The following is a 19629-nucleotide window of genomic DNA, read 5'->3' on the forward strand; positions in this document are numbered from 1 at the left end:
TTTTGTGCTCTTCCACCACATCAATGTGGTTTAGTCAACTTGAACTTAAATCCTTTCACAATTCAGTGCTACGTCTGCCATCATATCTTTGGATTTGCTTGAGTTGCATTTGATCAACCACTGAAGTGCCTTCTATCATATGCTTGTTTGCTTTTTCCTCAAGTACTTCTCTAGTCTGTGCGCCAAATGTTCTTTAAATCTTAGGAACTTGCAAGACATTTAACATTGCAGAAACAGTTTAAGAGTCAGTATTTTTTGAAGTACAAGGAAGAAGCATTAAATAGTTTGTTTTATGCCGTAAAGATTTAAGTTTTTTAAGTATCTCCAAAACTGGGCTCATGTCTCCAAAACTAGTAATTATTCAAAGCTCTCTTCTTTTTTTAAAAATAAAATCAGAGTTAAATTTTTGAAGTGTCTTTCTTCTTGTAGAAATTACTGGAATAATTAATGTAGAAATAACAGAAGTGACAACTTATTTCATTCAATGTAGTAAAAGCAGAACACCAATTCATACTAGAAAGTAACCTTCTTCTGGTGTTGTGAATAATTCCTCGTGAAAATCTAGATATAAAAATGTGCAGTGTGTCAAATTACTGTTTTAACTTATGTTACTGAGGAGAAATACTTGTGTCTGATTGAGAATTACTCAAAATGTGTTGGAGTATCCCAAAATTTATTGTAAAAGTTTGTACTACCATTAATAATTGGTTTGTAGTATACATTTAAACTTTAGTTTAAACTTTAGATCAGAATACACTGACAGCCAAAGTCTCATGTACCATACATGTATTGTTGATATAGTCGCAAGTCAAGGAAATTAGCAGTCTTTTAAGTCCAGCTGGTTTTTCTTGTTATTTCTGGCTGCTTTCCTTCGACGAATTTCAGGTCTTGGCAGCATTATGAGCAGCAGAATATTGTATTAGGGCATTTTTATCTGTTAACCCTTCATTTTGCTGTAGACCTGAAGTTAAACTGTGTCAAGCATTTTATTAGAGGCAAAATCTTGTATAATTGCTTTTTTAAGGAATTATAATACTTTTCATTGCAAATGTATTTTAACAATGAAGTGTTCTTTCCTGCTCCACTGCCTGCTGTATAGGTCTTTTGTATTCCCCCTCTGGATGCTTGGCAAACTGCTCTCTTAAGCTTCTGCCAAAGCTTTCTGAGGCAGGCATACCCCAGATGTTACAGGCAAGGCAGTCTGAACATAGCTATCAGCAGAAGCCATGGTTTTGTAATTCAACAGTATTAAATACAGCACCAGTAACACACTTTACATTGTTCAGTGGATTTTTATGTTAATTGTACTTTTAATCTTTTTGTGACACCATGAAGTCAAGTAAATATTGTTCTCATATTATAGATGATGAAGTGGAGCTCAAAACAAACGATTCATTGAAAGTTAGGAAAGCTAGCAAGGCAGATAAGCAGAAAGGGAGAAGTCCTCAGTACTGTAAGTCCGCTAGAGAGTGCTGTTTCCAGCTAAATACTCAGCCCTTGTTTTTCCTTCACAGGATGCGTTCACGGGACTTCTGGTGAGGGAGGGCAGGACAGAACAACTGGGGCATTAAAAGTAGCAGTTGTGTATTACACTGAAGTTGGCAAAAAGCAGTGGAGAAGCATTCCTTCTCCCCATTGCTAGCTGTCAAAAAAAGGTTGGGCGACAGTGTTAAAACTTCCTTCTTAACATGTCACTTCTAGATTAAGACTATGCTTGATTTTCTTAAACTGTTACATTTTAGTGGTATTAGTGTTTGTGCTGAGTATTCAGTTATCTTACAGAGCACAAGTGGGATCATTATTTCTTCTCCCCAGAGTGAATTTATTTCTTAAGCTCCTTTTACATCTGTAATCAGAAAAGTATGACAAAGTATAGTATAGAATATAAGTCAATGAATGAGAACTTCATAGCTATCATTGTATTTTAAATACAATGATTTTAAAGTACAAGAGATAAAAATAATAGCATTTAAATATAAGGCTGGAAGTGTCCTTTTTCTGAACTGTATTTTCAAAGCACCTGCATTTCAAAGGCAGGTTTTTTTTTCTGGTTGTTTTTGTTTTGTTGTTCTCCCAAAATAAAGCCATTTGACCACAAAGAATCAGATTCTTTAAGCAAGTAGTTGCACATCTTTTTTTTCCCCCAGAAGTATTTAGACAGTCTTTGGGGTATGTACCTTGGTTCTGTACATCCTCATAAGAAGTATTTAAATGAGTAATAATCACGGAAAAAATGCAGTGTTTGCATAGCATTATGTGAAAGGGGAAGATTTAAAAATGTCATGAAGATTGAAAAATGACAAATGTTTTTTCGTGCATTATTTTCCATATGATATTTGATTTTGTTCTTTCTAATAGCTACATCTCTTTCTTTAGTCACCTTTCCACACCCTGCAGGTTCTGCACCCTCATGGTCTAGTCTTTTGGACACCAGCAAACAGTGGGATTACTATGCACGAAGAGAGAAGGATAGGGAACGTGAGAGAGAGAGATCCCGAGATCGGGATCGCGACCGGGACCGGGATCGAGACAGAGATCGAGACCGTACCAGAGACAGGGAAAGGGACCGAGATCACAGTCCATCCTCAAGTGCATTCAACAGGTCAGTGAAACATCCTAAACCTGCTGTGACGCTGCTCAGAACCCTTGTCTCTGTTAAACTTCAACATTCAAATTTAGTGTTCCGCTGTATATCCCAAAGAGCTGGGTGGTGTGGCTTCCTCACCTTTGCCCTTTTCTCTTCAAAACTATAATTCTAAATTTCTACATGTGAAACAGAAGCAGAAAAAAAGACAGTATACATGCAGATTGGTCATAATGCTTTAGAGGTTAAAGGTGATTTAAGTATTGAAAACATCTGAAATACCCATCTCTTTTTGACATTAGAAGGTCTAGAAAAAATCTACAGAAAAATCTGTAGAAGTGCCAAATGAATTTTAGTTGTCAATTCGGTACTAAGAGCAACATGTTGCAACATTTCACCTTAATTAATGGTATTAAATACCTGCTAAAATGGTTAATATGGTTATTAAAAATGGCTGGATAATAATCTCTCCTCTCTTGTTTAAAACTATTATTTCAAGGTCAAGAACTTAATTTTGATAGTTGATAATAATGTCAGAAAAATGTATTCAGCTTTCTAATTGCTTTTAAAAAAAGCTACAACTGTTCTGTGGTTCATGTTGAGCTCACTATGGCTCCATAGAACAGAGGTCTACTGGTTAGCCAGTTTTTTCTAAATTTCCTCTTCTTGTTATCTGCTTTTTGGGGTAAATATCTGACACTTTTCTCAGTGTTCATTGTTAAGTTTAAATTTTTGCAGAATATATATGTTAGCTATTAGGCAGATTGTTTTTACTAATGGTTTTAAGCTAAAGGGAGAGTACTGAGAGTCAAAATTACTGCGGTTGAGAGATGACATTTTTGCATGATGATTGTTAGCTGAAGACCCAAACTGGGTGCGGGCTGGGGGATTTTCTATGTATGCTGGTGTGGTGATGTCCTCTTCTGCGGGCATGTGCTTTGTTCCAGGGTCAGTTTCTGAGGGCTGAAGACCTATCTAAACATCTGTTTCTCAGACAGCTTGATTGAAGGCCAGAAAGAGCCCTGGTCATTCAAGGGTGCTTGAAATGAACCTTAATAGCTTCCAGGCCTCAAGAAATCTCTGTGCTGCTGCCAGAGTTATCTGTGAAGGAGGGGGAAGAACAGGCCTCAACTTTTTTATGTGACTAAATTATCCACCATCTGTAGCAAAGCTGTTGCCACATGGCTGTATAAGAAAATGGGAGGCCCTTAACTGGGATAAGTTGGTTTGGGAATCACAGAAGATGTGTGAGAGGCTTAAAAAAGAACATGCAGATATAATATTTCTTAAGAAGGTTTATTTTCAATTCTGTGCACTTAGGAAAATAAAATTAACGGAACTGTGAGGAGAACATGAACCATTTTAAAGATTCCACAGATTTATAGCTTTTACTTACATTCCCTTTGTTTTAACTTTGATCAAGTGGTACTTCGGTGGGGTTTGTAGTAAGCATCAGTTTTAGCATTTTACTACTCAGACATTACAGCTTTCAATGCTTTTAGCAGTTGTTTTCCAGATGAATAACCTGTGTTTTTGCTACAACGTTTTTTAAAATTTTAGGAAAATAGGATTATCTTTATTCTATTATAACCAAAATGTGGTTTAAAAATGAACTTTCGGCTGTCTTTGTATTCTGTTCTGCTTTTACCCTGCTATTCTCAGAGAAAAGTGTGCATTTTTACAATGCATCTTGAGAAGAAGCCATCATTTTTGGACTGTTTCCCTTCTGCAAGGGCTGGGACTTCAGTTTGGGTTTTTTGATTTTGTTTTGTGTTTTGTTTTTTCTTTTTTTATTTTGGTAGTTTCAAGTCAATTAGTTACCACTAAAAATGTAGACATTGGAAGTTGATTGATATGTTATTCTATTGTTGTTCTTCCTCAGCAATTTGAAAAATTAAAACAAAACCAAAAAACCAAACCCCAGCAACTGTATTTCTAAGGTCCTGGAAATTAATAATCTTATGCAGAAGAGCGGATGAGGGTCTACCTGGCTGGATTGCAGCTTTACAGAATTTGGTGTCCTGGTGGTCAGCAAACTGAATGAGATTCCACAATTAGCGTGCAATAAAGGTCAAAAACATTGAACACCATTAGCGTGATCCTGAAAGCTCCCAACACACTGGTCTTGGCAAATTGATTTTTTGCTTTACTTAGAGAAGTTGTTTATTTTCATCAGACACACTTACAAGCTGTCATGGTTCTTTAGTAGTTTGCCAAAATAAGGTTTAAAAGGGAGTATCAGTAATATTTTAACCTTTTCCTAGAGTGTTATAAAATAAATGGGTAACAGAATAAATGCAAAGTGTGAGTTACCATTAAGGGCATTGGAGCTCATCTTTGAAACCAAGCTGTAGGTCTACAAGTAGCCATCCTATTTGGCACGGCAAGATTATCAGAAGTTAGTGGTAGGCATTCAAATTTTAACTTTTTAATTAGATACTGATCATCAAAATATTAGTTTTGTGGAACAATATCAGTTGTGAGAGGAAACTACAGTTGCACAGAGAGGCCAGGGAGTCTCCATCCATGGATCTATCCTGAAGCTGTCTGGACATGGTACTGGTTAGCTGGTCCTGATGGCCCTGGTTTAGCTGAGTTTTAGTCCTGATGACCTCCGTTCATGTCTTCCAACCTCAGTGTTTGTGCCATTTGATTACAAACGTGCTTTTCAGGATTTGATCAGCTTACTCTCAGGTCTGAGGTTATAAATGCATTATAAAATCAATTAACAGTGGCAAATCATAATTTTGAGTTGAGTAGTTATAGCTGTAGTTTTCCTGCTTTTGATGTGTGAATATTTTTTGTGTCCCTTAGAAAAGCAGAATTTTCTATTGGGTGGTTAATGTTTCTCTACAGTGTCTTAAATTACTAATTTCTGTCATTTGCTTAGTGATGTAATCATACAGGGACTCATAAAAAGACTAGTGCTGTTGCTTCAGGTGTTCCCCCTTCTCACTGAGTTTTCATGCATAGCTGTAATAATCATTAATGTAATATCCTCACTTGAGAAATGGACAGAGAATCCAAGTTGTGGCAGGTAAAATGGGGTTGGTCTCAGTTCTCACTGCTCCAGGATATGAGAAATCTCTTGAGGATTTCTCACAATCCCCAGGCTGTTCTCCCTGTGTGATCTGTCTAATCCGTTCTGCTGCTGCAGGCACCTCAGGAAGATACTTTCTTTCATGGTAAATGTTGGCAGAGACAGAAACACTTGCCTGTCATTACGTCAACAGTATCTGAATGGTTACTGATTTTACTTCTTTAGAAAGACTGGTTACATTGTGCCTTTCTTTAGGACTTGGTGGGGATCTCCGCAACTGTGGTTAGGGAAGGCTTCATGTGATATATAAATAATTACACTAAGTTCATTTGTTTTGAAGTTGCACTATTAAATGATGCTGAGTAGCATTTTCTTAGTAGAATGAAGAAAAATTCATCTAGTTTTCTTAGTAGAATGAATTTAGATGAAATGAACGTGCCTTTTTAAGCTATGCTAATGTACTGTTTGAGTTGTGTTGGCTAACAATGGACGTTTTTCAGTAAACTCTTAGAACTGTCCTTTTCATCAAGTCAAAATAGAAAATATGTTTTTAAGTAGAGCCTTTGAACCCTTGTCTAACCTGTGATATTTAGGGGTTTTTACCAACATTGTGGCAGGGCATCATTTTATGGCAATCGAAGAGAGAAGTGGAAGTAGAGACAGCACTAGCATTGGAGAAAAATTCATTTTAAAAGCAGCCCAAAACATTTAGTATATTTTACTCTTTGTGCTTAGCATTTTATTTTCTTGAAGCAAATGTAAGGAAATAGATAACTGTACCAAAATCTAATTTTAGTTTACCCAAATTGTACAATAGTCCACAAGTGTGCTGACAAGTGTTGAATGTTTCAAACACTGATCCAAAAACGTTTCTGAAGCCTATATAGGATTGTATTTCCTTCACAGTTAGATACAGGTTCAAGCTAACAGCTTGATAACTCCTATATAAACTTAATAGGGCGCTGTTGTATTCTTTTTTCATTCATTTTCAATGAACAATTTCCTTTCAAAACTGTATTAACTGCACAAGTCTAGTGTATAACATGAAGAACTTTATTATCCTTTAAGTACTGGAACTCATATAGACACCCAGAAGCAATATTAAGATTTTCCTGTCATTTAGCTTGTTATTGTTATACTCCTTGGTCTTACTGTCCTGAAAATCTCTTCTTTCTGAATCAGTGATGAAGAACGCTACAGATACAGAGACTATGCAGAGAGGGGTTATGACCGCCATAGGACAAGCAGAGAGAAAGAAGACAGACACAGAGACAGGAGACACAGAGAGAAAGAAGAGACTCGACACAAGTCATCTCGAAGGTTTGATTTCTCTTTTTTTTTAATAAGATATGAAAGACTTGCCCAGTTTAAAAAAAAAAAAGAAAAAAAAAAAGTAAACTTTTAAAAGAACCCCAAACAAACTGGAGTTCTGTGGAAAGGCTGTAAACACTTGAATGTGCTACTTGGAACAAGTCTGCCATATAAAATGTAGACAGACAAGAAGCAATACTGACCCTGGGTAACCTCATATTGAGTGATGTATGTGACAGTCAGTATGTGAACAGAAATTAGGACATTGGGGAAAGAAGGATAAAAACGGTGAGTCAGAAAGGGATGGAATGAAGCTGACATTCAGCAGCATGAACAGAACAACTTAACAGTCATTCTCAATAAGTAAAATAATCCTCACAGTCACTTGATAGAAATTGTTCTGCCTGATTCATTTTAATAAAACTTACGTCCAGAAAATGGGGTCAACAAGAATGTCAAATTATTAAGGAATGCCAATAGGTGTGTGACATTGTTAAAAGCATTTATATTAGAATATGGGTTATAAATGTGAACAATCATTCACTTTTTCCCCCAAAATGTACAGGATGGATAGATGCATGTTCCATTCCAGGAAAAATTCAGTTCTGCACTGACATCCAAAAACTCTTGAGTTGGGAGCAGATGCCAGTTTTCAAATATGAATGCAGAGGCTGTTTTTTTGGTATTTTGTAATGAAATAGGGCCTGAAGTGTCAAGTGTTTGAGGCATATTTTCTGTCTATTTAGTAACAGCAGACGTCGTCACGACAGTGAAGAAGGGGATAGCCACAGAAGGCACAAACACAAGAAGTCGAAAAGAAGCAAAGAAGGAAAAGAAGCCAGTGGTGAACCTGCTCCTGAACAGGAAAACACTGAAGCTGCCCCTGTGGAATAGGCTTGTGTGATTTTTTTGCCTACTTGCATATATATTAGTGCCAGAAATAGATTACTATAAATCTTGTTATTTTTCTGGGAATTATAATAATTTGCTCTTAATCTTGTTCTGTTAGTTTGAAATCAAAGGTTACTTTGGTTTTTTTTGAAAATAAAAGAATGAATTTTTCATGTTAAGGTTCTTGGACTGACTTTGTATTTTAAGGAACAGTGAAAAAAAAATCTTACAACTAGAGGCTTATGCTCTTACAATATAAGCAGGGCTTAAATTCTTTGTATTAAATTGTCTCCTTTTTTCATGAGCCAACGGGAAGGTCATTCTTTTACTGACTTTAGAAACAGTGTGCATTCATTTTATTACATTCCCAACATCTGGAACAGTGTGGGTTTAGCATAGCTTTTGGAGTCATATTTGGAGAGGTCACCCTTTACTACAGGGACACACAAGAACTGCAGGGTCTTCAAAAACCTTGTGATAATGTGAAGCAAAACAACCTCGGGAAAGTGGGAAAGGTGCCGATTGTTCTTAGCTGAATGGAACACTGAGCATGGTGATGATACACTTGGTAATTATGTCTGGTTTGTGTGGGTGCATAAGGATGAATTAAGCTGGATAATCATCCCTGCTGCTTTTCAGTGGCTTAAGAGAGAGTTCATTTTAGTCTTTGTTCTAGGGGAACAGCTGCCCTTAACATGATAAAGATTAACAAACATATCCTCTTCCCACTGCAAGCTTGTGAGATAAAAACAAGACTGTGGAACATGAGTAATTTCCAGCGAAAGACAAAGGACTATTTTAAGAGACGTATAAGACCATCATCGTTTTCAGAACAGGATCGAGTGTGATTGATAAGGCAGTGCCACGAAAATTTTACTGCTATTCAAAAGACTTACTTGATGGTGTTAGCAGGGTGCAGTATACTTCCTTAAAAGTAATATGCTATATAAAAATCCCAGATTTAATAGTATTAATCAGAATGAACCAGGGAAACGAGGTAATTTGGTTTTGGATGAAAATAATGTCTGTACAAGTACACAGATACAATTATTTTTAATTATTTTAGAAAGTTCATTCACAGTTTTACAGACTAACAAACAGTACTTGAAAGTCTTGAAAATACCAGCTTCATGCTGACCATGAAAAGGTACACATAATCAAAGTGCTATTAACGTGTTGGATAAAAACCTTCACCTGATTATTGCAACTAGAAAAATTGCAAGAAATATTTCTGTAAATTATTCAAGATTTTCTTCTTGTAAATCAAAATAAAGTTGGTGAGCAGAAGCTGTTGCTCCTTAAATTTCATTATTATTATTATAATGCATTAAATAGATATATAGGTATGTATAAAAAAACAACAAAAAAACCCTTAAGAACACAGGGAAGGAAGGACTTAAGTCTGTAGCTTGGATCACTCTGAAGTGATTTTCTGATGGGTGTCACTGCTTTGCCTAAACTTGACTTTTCTTGACATGCAGGTTGAAATTTCGCAAACCTTTTCTTTAAAAATACATACTTTACTCCCCAAAAAAGCAAAGACTGGTGTTCCTTTCTTAGAATTTTTTTCCACATGTTACGATACTTGTTATACTCTCCAGGAAGACTTGTTTTATAAAAATGTGCCAGGCCAGGACACAATTGTGAGAGTTATTTTTCCTTTTAGTTCTTTGAGCATCCTTGCCAAGCAGGCATGCATCATTCCTGATGTATTCCTGCCATTGACAGCAAGGAGGATATCACCGCATCTGAAAAAATAAATGCAAGACAACAATTAAACAAGGTGACTTATTGTAACTATGTTCAAATGCCAAAGCACATCCTTAAGCTGGGGGAAGGGTAGAAATTAGTATTATGGTTCCTTCTCTGGCTAACTACTGTTCATGAATAAGGGAATAAAGCAGGTGAAAACACCTCTTTGCATTTGTTACAAATTTATAATTAATTAGACATATTTGAAAGAAAACATGATATAGTTCTTTTGACATTCATGCTGATGAAACATCATCACAGAATCACAGAAGGGCTTCAGTTGAAGGGACTTCAAAGATAATCCAGTTCCAATCCTTGCTCTGGCCAGGGGCACCTTCTACTAGACCAGGTTGCTCAAAGCCCCAGCCAACCTGTCCTTGAATAAGGAAGAGGCATCCACAACTTCTCTGGGCAACCTAGTCCAGTGCCTCACCATCCTCACATTAAATAATTTGTTTGTAATATCTGGTCTAAAACTACTGCCTTTCAGGTTAAAGCCATTGTCCCTTGTCCTAGCACTACACACCCTTGTAAAAAGTCCCTTTCCAGCTTTCTTGTAGACCCTCTTTAGATACTAGAATGATCCGTTTCTGAGCAACTGTAACTTTTAAACCTTGTTAATTGATGTAAGTTTATGCCATGATTGTGCATTTACTCTCTTCAAGTGTATTGGTGTTTGCAGGGAAGATGTTTGCTTGGGGTGTTTAGAACCGTGTGGGAAACCTTTGTGCTGGCATGCTTTGTACCACCCCAGAGATCAAATTGACTCTTTTAACTTACATACTAGTAGAGTGCTAGACATGTGAAAACATTCTGCTATGAAGGCAGATCTGTTAAACTTCAGGATACTTATGTCCTGTTTCCATATCTCCCAGAGTTAGTTCTGTATCAGTAAGTCCTTCCTCCATCTCTGCACTGCCTTAATGAAAACATGGTTTTTAAAAACCCCCAGAAGTTAGCCAGAAGAACTTATTTAAATGCAACTTTTTTTAGATAGTAAACATTACCTAATTCTGCCATCATTATATGCTGGTGTTCCCCCAACAATGGATTTGATAAAGAATGGTTTGTTCCCAGTATGTTCTTCATAACCTCCTACAATGCTGAAGCCAAGACTTCCAGATGTATTTCTTCGCAATACAATTTCTTTGCAGCTGTACAAATACCTGAAATAAACCAGTTTAATTAAATGTCTTACAGTAACTTTAGATTCCGATGAACCACTAATAATGAATCAGCCTTTTCATGCACCCATAGACTGTTTTTAAGAGTTAAAAGTAGTGCCATATTTTCACTGTTTTAAGCACCCACACTTCTGTTCCTGTAGTACTGCTTTCCTGTTACAACCAGATAACCAGTTATCCCAAAAGTAAAATTAGTCTTGGACTTAAGTAATAAATAAGGTTTTTTTCATAGGGTAGGAGTCTATGCAAATTATCTAGTTACTGTGATGGAGAAAAGCACTTAAGCCTGGATTTAATGTTTGTAAATTAGCAATTCAAAAAGCTGTATTTCTTCTACCTTGTACACCCCATGACTTATCTTCCAGATATGAGTCCGTATATGATTAATTATGTCAAATTGCTCAGGCACTTATTACTGTGGTGCACATCAAAGTAAAATAATTTTAAGGCCAATGGAATGAACTACAAAAATGACAGATGACGCTACAAAAATGACAGATGACACAAAGACAGATATTGGTGGAATTAGGGATCCTGAGCTTTTCTTGTTGAGTAACCTGATAAGTTAGAGCATGGAAGATGAGAGAAACTTATCCATGTGAGCCAGTGCTTTGGAGTACTGAATCTGCTCTCAAGAAGATAACTTGTCCGTATTGTAACGATTAACGCAAGATTTTGTAGTAAGAGACCTGAAATATGCTTCTCCCTCCATTTGTCTTCTTAATGTATTTTATGATGCTATATATTATGCTCATCAAAGCTTAGGTTCCAAAACTAGGAATAGGGGAAAACAAGAACAGTGTTACTAGACTCTTAAATGTTGCCTAATGCTTTGAGTACATTAATTTCTGTTTCCTTTTTTTTAAACCAAATTAATTCCATTTGTTAGAGAGTGAGTGATAAAAATTTCTGTCCATAGTACTTTACTAACTTATCATTAGTGGTGTCCCCAGAAATGACTGAAATTCTGAATGACTAAAAAATACATTTGCTACTCCAAATATTAAAATATAGGCTGACCTGCAGCAGGCAACTGTTAAAAGCTCTATTCAGAGACTTTTTAGGTTTCTAAGAAGCATCTGACACTTCTATAGGAGGACAGACTTTATCTTCAAGACTGATATACCTAGTGTTTTAAAAAGTTCATTTGCTGTCTTTCACAGCAGTAATACTAGATTAGTCCCCCAAGGCCTACTGATATTCACCTGCTGCCAGGATGGCAGGTATGTAATATTTGCATAAGAATTCACTGGTTGCTAATATAAGAAATGGGTGACATTTGCTTCTTCCTCAGCAACCAGGCATTATTACTTTACCATCTGTGGACTTAAAAAATGCACAAAATCACTTAAACCCTTTATGTTTAATGGTACTTTATCAAGTATGACCAAGCAGTTCCAGGATTCAGCTATTAGTGCTATTAATTCAGCACTGATTTTGGGGCAGAGGTCTCTGCTACCCAGTGCTACACCTACGACTCCTTCAGCAGCACATCCCTGAAATTGAAAGGTAATCAGCTAAATCCTAATGCCATAGAAAATTAGTAGGCAGGCAGGTAAAGACAGGAGGATAAAAGGCAGTCAAGCCAAACACACCTTAAGTGCATTTTATACATGCAGTCTATAAGGTTATTGCATGGTCTCCATCAGTCCAGAAAGCCTAAATACATATTTGCTGTCAAAGTGTATGATAAATTAAGTAAAATAGACACAGCATAATAGCATTAGGATTGTTCTCTCTGCCAGAGCAAACACATGGAAACCAAGGAACAGCAGAGAGCAACACCCTGTTGTGACTCCAAGCCCCTGCGCTGCCTGTTGCCTCACCAAAGGGATTTGGTGTAACCTGCTGTGACAAGAAGGCAGTGGAGACATGGAAGTCAGGAGAAGAGATTGTCAGTTTGGGAAACCCCTTTTCTCCCCTTTTCACAAAGTGTTTACAAGCTTGTCTTCTTTGGTTCCCAATACCCAATTGGGAATTAAATGCTTTCAGTTCTGAAAGTCACGTCTGCTTTGGCCACAGCAATAATGAGTGAGGGATTTGCCCATCTTTTGACCAGAGTTTACTCACTCTTCCCCTTTTCACTCACCCTGCTGTGGGTATTGGTGCAGGCAGGTCCAACCCATCACAACAGCCATAGCTAGAGACTGACAAAAGAATAGGAGTGTCTAAAATGTGTTTATATCTTTAACTCAATGTTTTCTAATCTCCATCCTATAGGATAGAGGTATAAGCATGGCAGTGCATCAGTGCTGTTTGTCAGCACTGTCACAACTGTGAAAAGGATGCTGGCAGGCCAAGCTGAGCTGTAGGTACTGCAGGTACTGCTTCTCCTAAAGAGTTCAGTGCCCAAGCAGAGATGCCTGCTCTGCCTAAGCAAAGAGCAGCCCAAAGAGAGTCAATTCTTTTAGGGCTGTTTAATCATAAAGACAAGCTACAAAGTACCATAGAGAAAAAATATAATTATATAAAGATACTTAGTGTGTTTGAGTGGCTCATATTTCTGTGATAATGAAAGCCTCAGTCTGGGTGTTTTGACCCAGTCAAACTACCATAACCCACCAAACTGCAACCAGTCCAAGGAGAGCCATCTCCTTAGAAGAGAGCAGCTCACAGTCTTCAGCCTTTATCACTAAATACTCGGGAAGATGAGGATAAGGAATAACTTATGTGTGAACGTGCCTCAGATACAAGATTTGGGGATATACAGTGTAGCCACAGGGTCCAATCCTGAGCAATACTACAACTAAGCATCAGTTACTAATGCATGAGGAATTTCAAAGTGTCTGTTTTCAAGTAGTTAAATGTACAATTCCCTGCTGATTTTCATAAAGCACAAGTAGCCTTATGCTCAAGGAATGATAACCAGCCCAACTGCAGGACGATTTCAGCATTAACAGCTATCAAAAGGGTAACTCCCTCCCATTACAGTACACAAATGGCAGCCAAGTAAGTAATATTTGAGAATTGTTTCCACCAGCATCCTACAGTTCAGATTGAGTTGCTTTGGAGGTGTTTCTGACCTAATTTCATGTTTTACATCTTGTTCTACCCCAGGTTTGCAGAATGACTTTGGCCACCTTGTCTCTTTCTCATCTCACTTTACAGATGAAGAAAGACAGTTGTGTGAAGTACTAATGTTTGTAAATGTTATGACAGGACGATGTAAAAAGTATTCTAAGTACTAGCTGAGGGAAGGAAATGTGAGGAGAGCAAAGAAAGGAGAGCAGGAAAACAAAGCAAGGGTAGAAGCAGCATCACAGAGCTGGGGAAATGCTTTTTGCCAGCTGTTCCCCGTTATTGCCTTTGTGCATGCTTCACAACAACATGTCCCTGTACCAATAAAGAAGTTCTGTCTTCCTAAACAACAAACAATTAAATTAGCTACCCTGAAATAAGTCTTCGGGCAAAAATGCTTAAGGTTTTGCATCACTGTTTCCTCCCGCCGCCCAGCCCGCAGCCCCTCCGCTTGCGTGCAGGCCAAGTTTTGACAGATGTCAGATGCACATGTGCACGTATTTTATAACCACCACACATTGGATCGTACTACAGAAAGAACAGAGGAGCTGTTTATGTATTATTAAGCCATGCAAAAGTGGGAAAAAACAATTCTAAGATCTCACAAGAAAAGGACAAAATTTAAGTGAGATCCACAAATGTTAAATTAGCAAGATGGCTTTTCCGAATCTTTGAGCTTTAGTGCAAGGGATCAGATAACTTGTCTCATTCTGCTGCTACCAGTTTCATCTAGGAATATGATATAATTCCCCAATTCTCAATATTTGTGTTTCTTGTCTGTACCATCTCTGTAATATGCATGCAGTTCCTGTGAACAGAAGAGTTCTGTTCTAGTATTGAAAATCAGACATTTACAGTAAGGTACTTTGAATATTGAAACTATTATTAATGTTAGCCTGATTTCTACTTCATTGGTTATGGACAGAAGTCTGTAGACATGCTCTAGTGTTTAGTTCAACTGTACTGCCAGGGCTTGTCTTGAGCCACATCTTTCCCTTCTCAAAAGAATTTAAATAATCCAGCTTCCTCTTTCTTAAACCATGCCTGTTCCTGGCCTACCAGTTTTACTGCCTTTTCTATTTGTTCAATTGTTGTTACATAGGTGTACCCCTTCCTGCCCATCTTCCCAAGTACTTTGTATGATCCTGCATAATAATGATTTTGACATTTCTACTTTTCCATTAGCTATATCAAACATTCTTAGACTCACATATCTTGGAGCAGTCCTTCTAGTAAATTGTTTTAATTAAAGTAGGTGATTCTTCAACATTTTGCCCCATAACTGCCCTTCAGGCACTTTTCCCAAGATGGACCTGTCAGACATCTATTTAGACAGAATATCATTTTCTCTAACAATCTGGAAAATGTCATGAGACTGCTGACAATATCTTGGGACCTAGTGAGATGTGATCCTTGCCAAAAGCAAACTGAAAGTCGGAGAAAGGTTAAATGCTCAACCTGAAGCACAATGAGTTAACATGATACACATCCTCGTGAGAGAACTTGTTGAAGGACTTTCAGATATCTAATGCGGGCCCTGGAGAATCAAAACAGTAAATGAGTGAACACAATTATGCTGGGGAAAACTGAAGGGTCTACTAATACCTGGTGAGCAATGCCAAACCTGATCCTCTTGTGCCCCTACTCAGCCAATCAGCTGCTAATAAGAAAAAAGAGCACCTTCGTTACTGTCACATCTAATGCACATTGGTCCCTGTCCCAGGCACTAGTCTGATGATGAGCAGTGTCCCCACTCAGCATACCAATGTCCCCATGTCTCTTTGAAGGAGAAGGGCCATGCTGTGCTCTGTGCACGGCCTCGCAGCTGGGGATAGAGTTACAATGAGCTCTTGTCTTCAGCCTTGCTGACACTGGGGCTGATTTTCCTCCAGATGAAAAGAGTTGGAATGCCTTCACACATGCAGCCTTCAGAAGAGGAAGGCTAAAATGAGCTCAGAAACTGTTTCTAAAATGGGAAAATCCATTTTATTGCCAAACTGCAAAGTGGAACTGAATGATGTGAACTGTGAGTGCAAGTCTGCAGCACTGTGGAGCTCTGTCCTTCATGTCCACTACCATGCCAAGGTGGTGGGAACTTCAGGCAGCTGTGAGTAGATGATGATCATCAGGCAGCTCAGGTTTTCTACACTGCCCAATGAGGGTGGTTTATGTGTTTCAGTCCATCTAGCAAAGGATGGTGATAGAAGGCAAGACTCAGTACTGCAGATTGCAGCATCTTCAGGCCTCTGGTCTGTTGCTGTCTCTTCACTGAGAATATTACTCATCGTCTACTACCCTCACCATGGTAGTGTAGATGTTAGCAGGAATGAGGATCTCCCTGGGCCTGCCTGTCTTCAGAGACTGAGTGAGGAAAATTTACCATTGCCTGGGGTAGCAAGTTAAGGGGCATTCATTTACTGCATTTTCTTTTTACTGCTTTTCTTTCATAGGTATAAAGATGTAGTCCTCTTCATTGGAGGAGGAACGTTTTGCCTGTGGATTACAAACAGACAGCCTGCCTTCTGCTCTTGCAGTGCTTCAGCACACATTATCCAGTCATTAGCATCAGACCAAGCCCTGAAAAACATCTGGCCCTCACAGCAGACCTTGCTGCAAGGTGAACGAGCTCAAAAGGGCTCCAGCTAGAAAGAGGGAAACCTGTTATGCAAGAATAGGAAATGAAAAGGAGTCCTGAAACTGCCTAGAGGAAAGCCCACCTGTTCTGCAGACCATCTTTTTCTGCCCTCCTGTAAAAAAGAGACCCTGAGCTGCTGTCAGAGTTAGGAGGACAGTCAAGAGGAGCTTAGAAGATAAATTCTTCATTTCTTAAAACTGAGTATCAGTTTCAACTCTGTGATCCCAGCTTTGCACATTGACACATTCACAACGTGTCCTCATTTCATACGTTCTGGAATGTCATGAAAGCTGTAGGTATTATACCGTGCACACTGAGAGCTTGGCAACAGGCGATGTGGCTCTTATTATCCTTGCTGAAATGACAACACAGCTGCTTCCTGTGTGTGACAAATGGACTTTTTTCAGGCGGGGGTGGGGTTAAAAGAGGTGATTTGGAGATACTGGCCAACTGCACAAACTTTGCAACATCTGGGTAAAGTCAAGCAAATCAGCTGGATTTGGCTAAGGAGAAGGGCTGTGCAGCTTGAGTGCTGCAGGAGGGCTATCTGCCTTCTGCAGAGTGGTTGAGCCTAAATTCCAGTTCAGCAAGCCCTTGTATCCCTGTAAGATTTTCCTTTCACTCCCTCAGTGCCAGATATGTTTACAAGATTGAAACAATTCAGTATCCTATCCTCCCTTGCAAGGGGAACTGCATGTCTATTTTGCCATGTACACGTACCCATTTACGAAAGGGAGTTATTTAGAGTCAAGTCACTGACAGAGCCTGGATTTAATTAAGATGTCAGTGCAATGAATCAAGCCAAAAGAAAGTATTGCCAGAAAATGCAAATCTTTCCTCCCACTCCCCCTTAGCAAGAGGTTGCAATCTGTGGACTTACCGTGGCAGCCCCAGCCACATAACCCAGGATGGTGACCACTCGCTGCTCTCGGAGGTCACCTGTGTGTCCTCAGGGGGTGGTAGGTGACCCCGCTCCTCCTGGGCTTCACATGCTCTCATCTCCAGGGCTTTGAGCACCACCGAGGAGTTGGTGTTCTTTAGCAGGGCGACGGCCTCACTCCGGCTGACTCCCGTCAGATCAATGCCGTTCACGTTCAGGAGGATGTCACCTGAGACCAATAAAGCGGATGATAAAAAATCCTGCAAGTGTTTCCAGGATCCCCTCCCCACCTCCACAAACAAGTGAGTCAAATCCGGGGCCAAGAACCGGCTGCCTGACAATGCTTTTTGTTATTCCTATCATTTAACGAAGCATATGCTAGTAAACATGCCACAGGCAAGAGGGAAGATTCCTGTATACAGAAACGTTGTGTGGCTGAACAGAGGATTTGTCCTGGTTTCTTTCCACGTCATGTCCTGCATCTGGAGCTGAACAAACAGCTGGGGTCCTGCTGTACCAACAAGCTTTGGTACTGGTGCCTACTACTGGTCTGGGTCTCTCTAGTCCACTTCCAGCTAACAACATTTGTACTCAACCTAAGCTTAAAACCCAACAGCTCAGTGATGTTTTTATTCCCAGCGCTCCCTTAGGAGCTGCCACTCCAACTGGCTCTTCCTAGTTTGCTTTTTGGAATAATATATTATTATTTTCACATTAATGCCTGTTTGAATGGCTGCAAGCCAAACCATTTTTCTGTGTGCCTTATTTATAATATAGGCACAGCAGCCAGAGAGAAAAATTCGAAGATGACCTCAATTACTACAGGAAGAACAATAAAGACATCACTAATGTCATACAAGCAGCCACAGTGCCAAGTGCTCTGCAATCCTTCATAGCAGGCTCCCATGCCAGGGCTTTGGGTGCCCTCAGTGCTTAGCCTTGATGCTTCTCTAGGCAGGGATGTATCACTGCCAGTCCAGGCACTGCAAATGAACATTAACCTCTTCTTGTCTGTCCCCAATGAGAAGGACAAGAAAACAGCTTAAGAGCTGCTCTAAATCAGAGGCCTACGGTGCTATTATAACATCACATATTCATTTGTTTCTAATTTTATCAAATTAACTAGGCTGAGTTTTCAATGCTACCTCATGATGAATATTTTTTGGAAAGTGTGTCCCACTGAGAGGCAGTCATCTCCCAGCAGAAGGAAAGGGAAAACTTGCTGTTTTGCTCCTGTTGTGTTCTCACATGGGTTTCACTGAGCAGACACAAAGAGGAAGTTTCCGTGTGCCAATGCTGGGCACTGAGACCCAGGCTCCTGGGGTCTGACTGGGTTGCAGCTATTCTGCCCCATTTTTGGGTGCCTTCACTTCCCTGCCTTCAGGATTTCCCTCCAGCTTCCAGGCACTGACTGGACTGAAGGAGAATATAGGGGATGAAAGATAGGAGAGCTGTGTCATTGCTGTATGCAGGCTGCTGAGGGATTTAGCTCTTGAGGATGTAACATCCTGAAACCTGAGAGTTTCATCTTTCCTTTGCTGCCCAGGTATTCCCACAAAATCAATTGATAAAATATGGTCCTCATCTTGCTCTAAAAGCTTATTCATGCAGAAGGGGAGAAACTATTCGTTTTACTCTGTCATATCAGTAGCTAAATGGGGTTAGGAAGCCAATATTTCCAGACACGAGGTTGAGCCACAAGGCACTAATATGGCTTCATATATAATGGGAATTTTGATCCTGTATATTTCATTCAAATTCATGAATGCAATGACAAATGTGAAAAAAAATTACTTTAAAAACACATGAAGGTTGCACAATGAATATATCAGGAGTTAGGAGATGGTGGTGTGAACTGATTTTTCTGTGAAAAGCTATTTATCTTTTTATCTACCAGAATGTTCCTATATCCTACTTCACAGATATATGCATATTATGCCTGCATAATTATGCCTTTTCTAGTAGCTGACTTGAGTCTCTAATCTGACACATCCCAAAATCTATAGAATTGCTGAAGATGTCAGAGTGTAAAGCTCTTTCACTATCCCATAATTTTCAAAAGAAGCTCTTGATTTAAAGAATGCTTTTAAAATCCCCCCTTTTTACCTGTTTTTATCCTGCTGTCTCTGCTGATCACTCCTCCAGGTTCCACACTTATCACATAGATAGGCAAATCCCATTCCCGGTTAGATGCTCCACCTGCCACAGTCATTCCCAGTGATTCTGTGTGGCCTTTCCGTACAGCCACCACCTTCTCATGACAGGTGACAGTGTGAAGGGTGCTCTGTGATGGAGAAAATAGCAACAAGAAACACATTTTGTGGGCATGGCGAC

General features: G+C 39.0%; 2 protein-coding genes across 15 annotated transcripts in view; one reads left to right on the top strand and one right to left on the bottom strand.

The window, feature by feature from the left end:
- Positions 1-9113, top strand: part of FIP1L1 (factor interacting with PAPOLA and CPSF1) — a 39275-nt gene extending 30162 nt beyond the window's left edge. For 2 of the 5 annotated variants that reach the window (XM_021529601.3, XM_021529439.3), the window contains 3 exons: positions 2377-2602; positions 6807-6944; positions 7682-9113. In XM_021529601.3, the coding sequence (XP_021385276.1) occupies positions 2377-2602; positions 6807-6944; positions 7682-7829 (512 nt within the window). In that variant the 3' untranslated portion in view covers positions 7830-9113. Of the gene's footprint in view, positions 1-1363; positions 1454-2376; positions 2603-6806; positions 6945-7681 lie in introns of all 5 variants that reach the window. The other 3 variants (XM_021529522.3, XM_085577867.1, XM_085577868.1) reach the window with 2 other exon arrangements.
- Positions 8863-19629, bottom strand: part of LNX1 (ligand of numb-protein X 1) — a 146684-nt gene continuing 135917 nt past the window's right edge. For all 10 annotated transcript variants that reach the window (XM_085577861.1, XM_085577863.1, XM_085577864.1 and 7 more), the window contains 4 exons: positions 19402-19579; positions 17296-17524; positions 10586-10744; positions 8863-9574 (listed from right to left, as the gene is read on the bottom strand). In XM_085577861.1, the coding sequence (XP_085433987.1) occupies positions 9439-9574; positions 10586-10744; positions 17296-17524; positions 19402-19579 (702 nt within the window). In that variant the 3' untranslated portion in view covers positions 8863-9438. The remainder of the gene's footprint in view (positions 9575-10585; positions 10745-17295; positions 17525-19401; positions 19580-19629) is intronic.

This window comes from Lonchura striata, chromosome 4 (genome assembly GCF_050655825.1).
Source record: "Lonchura striata isolate lonStrDom1 chromosome 4, ASM5065582v1, whole genome shotgun sequence".
NCBI classification, from domain to species: Eukaryota; Metazoa; Chordata; class Aves; order Passeriformes; family Estrildidae; genus Lonchura; species Lonchura striata.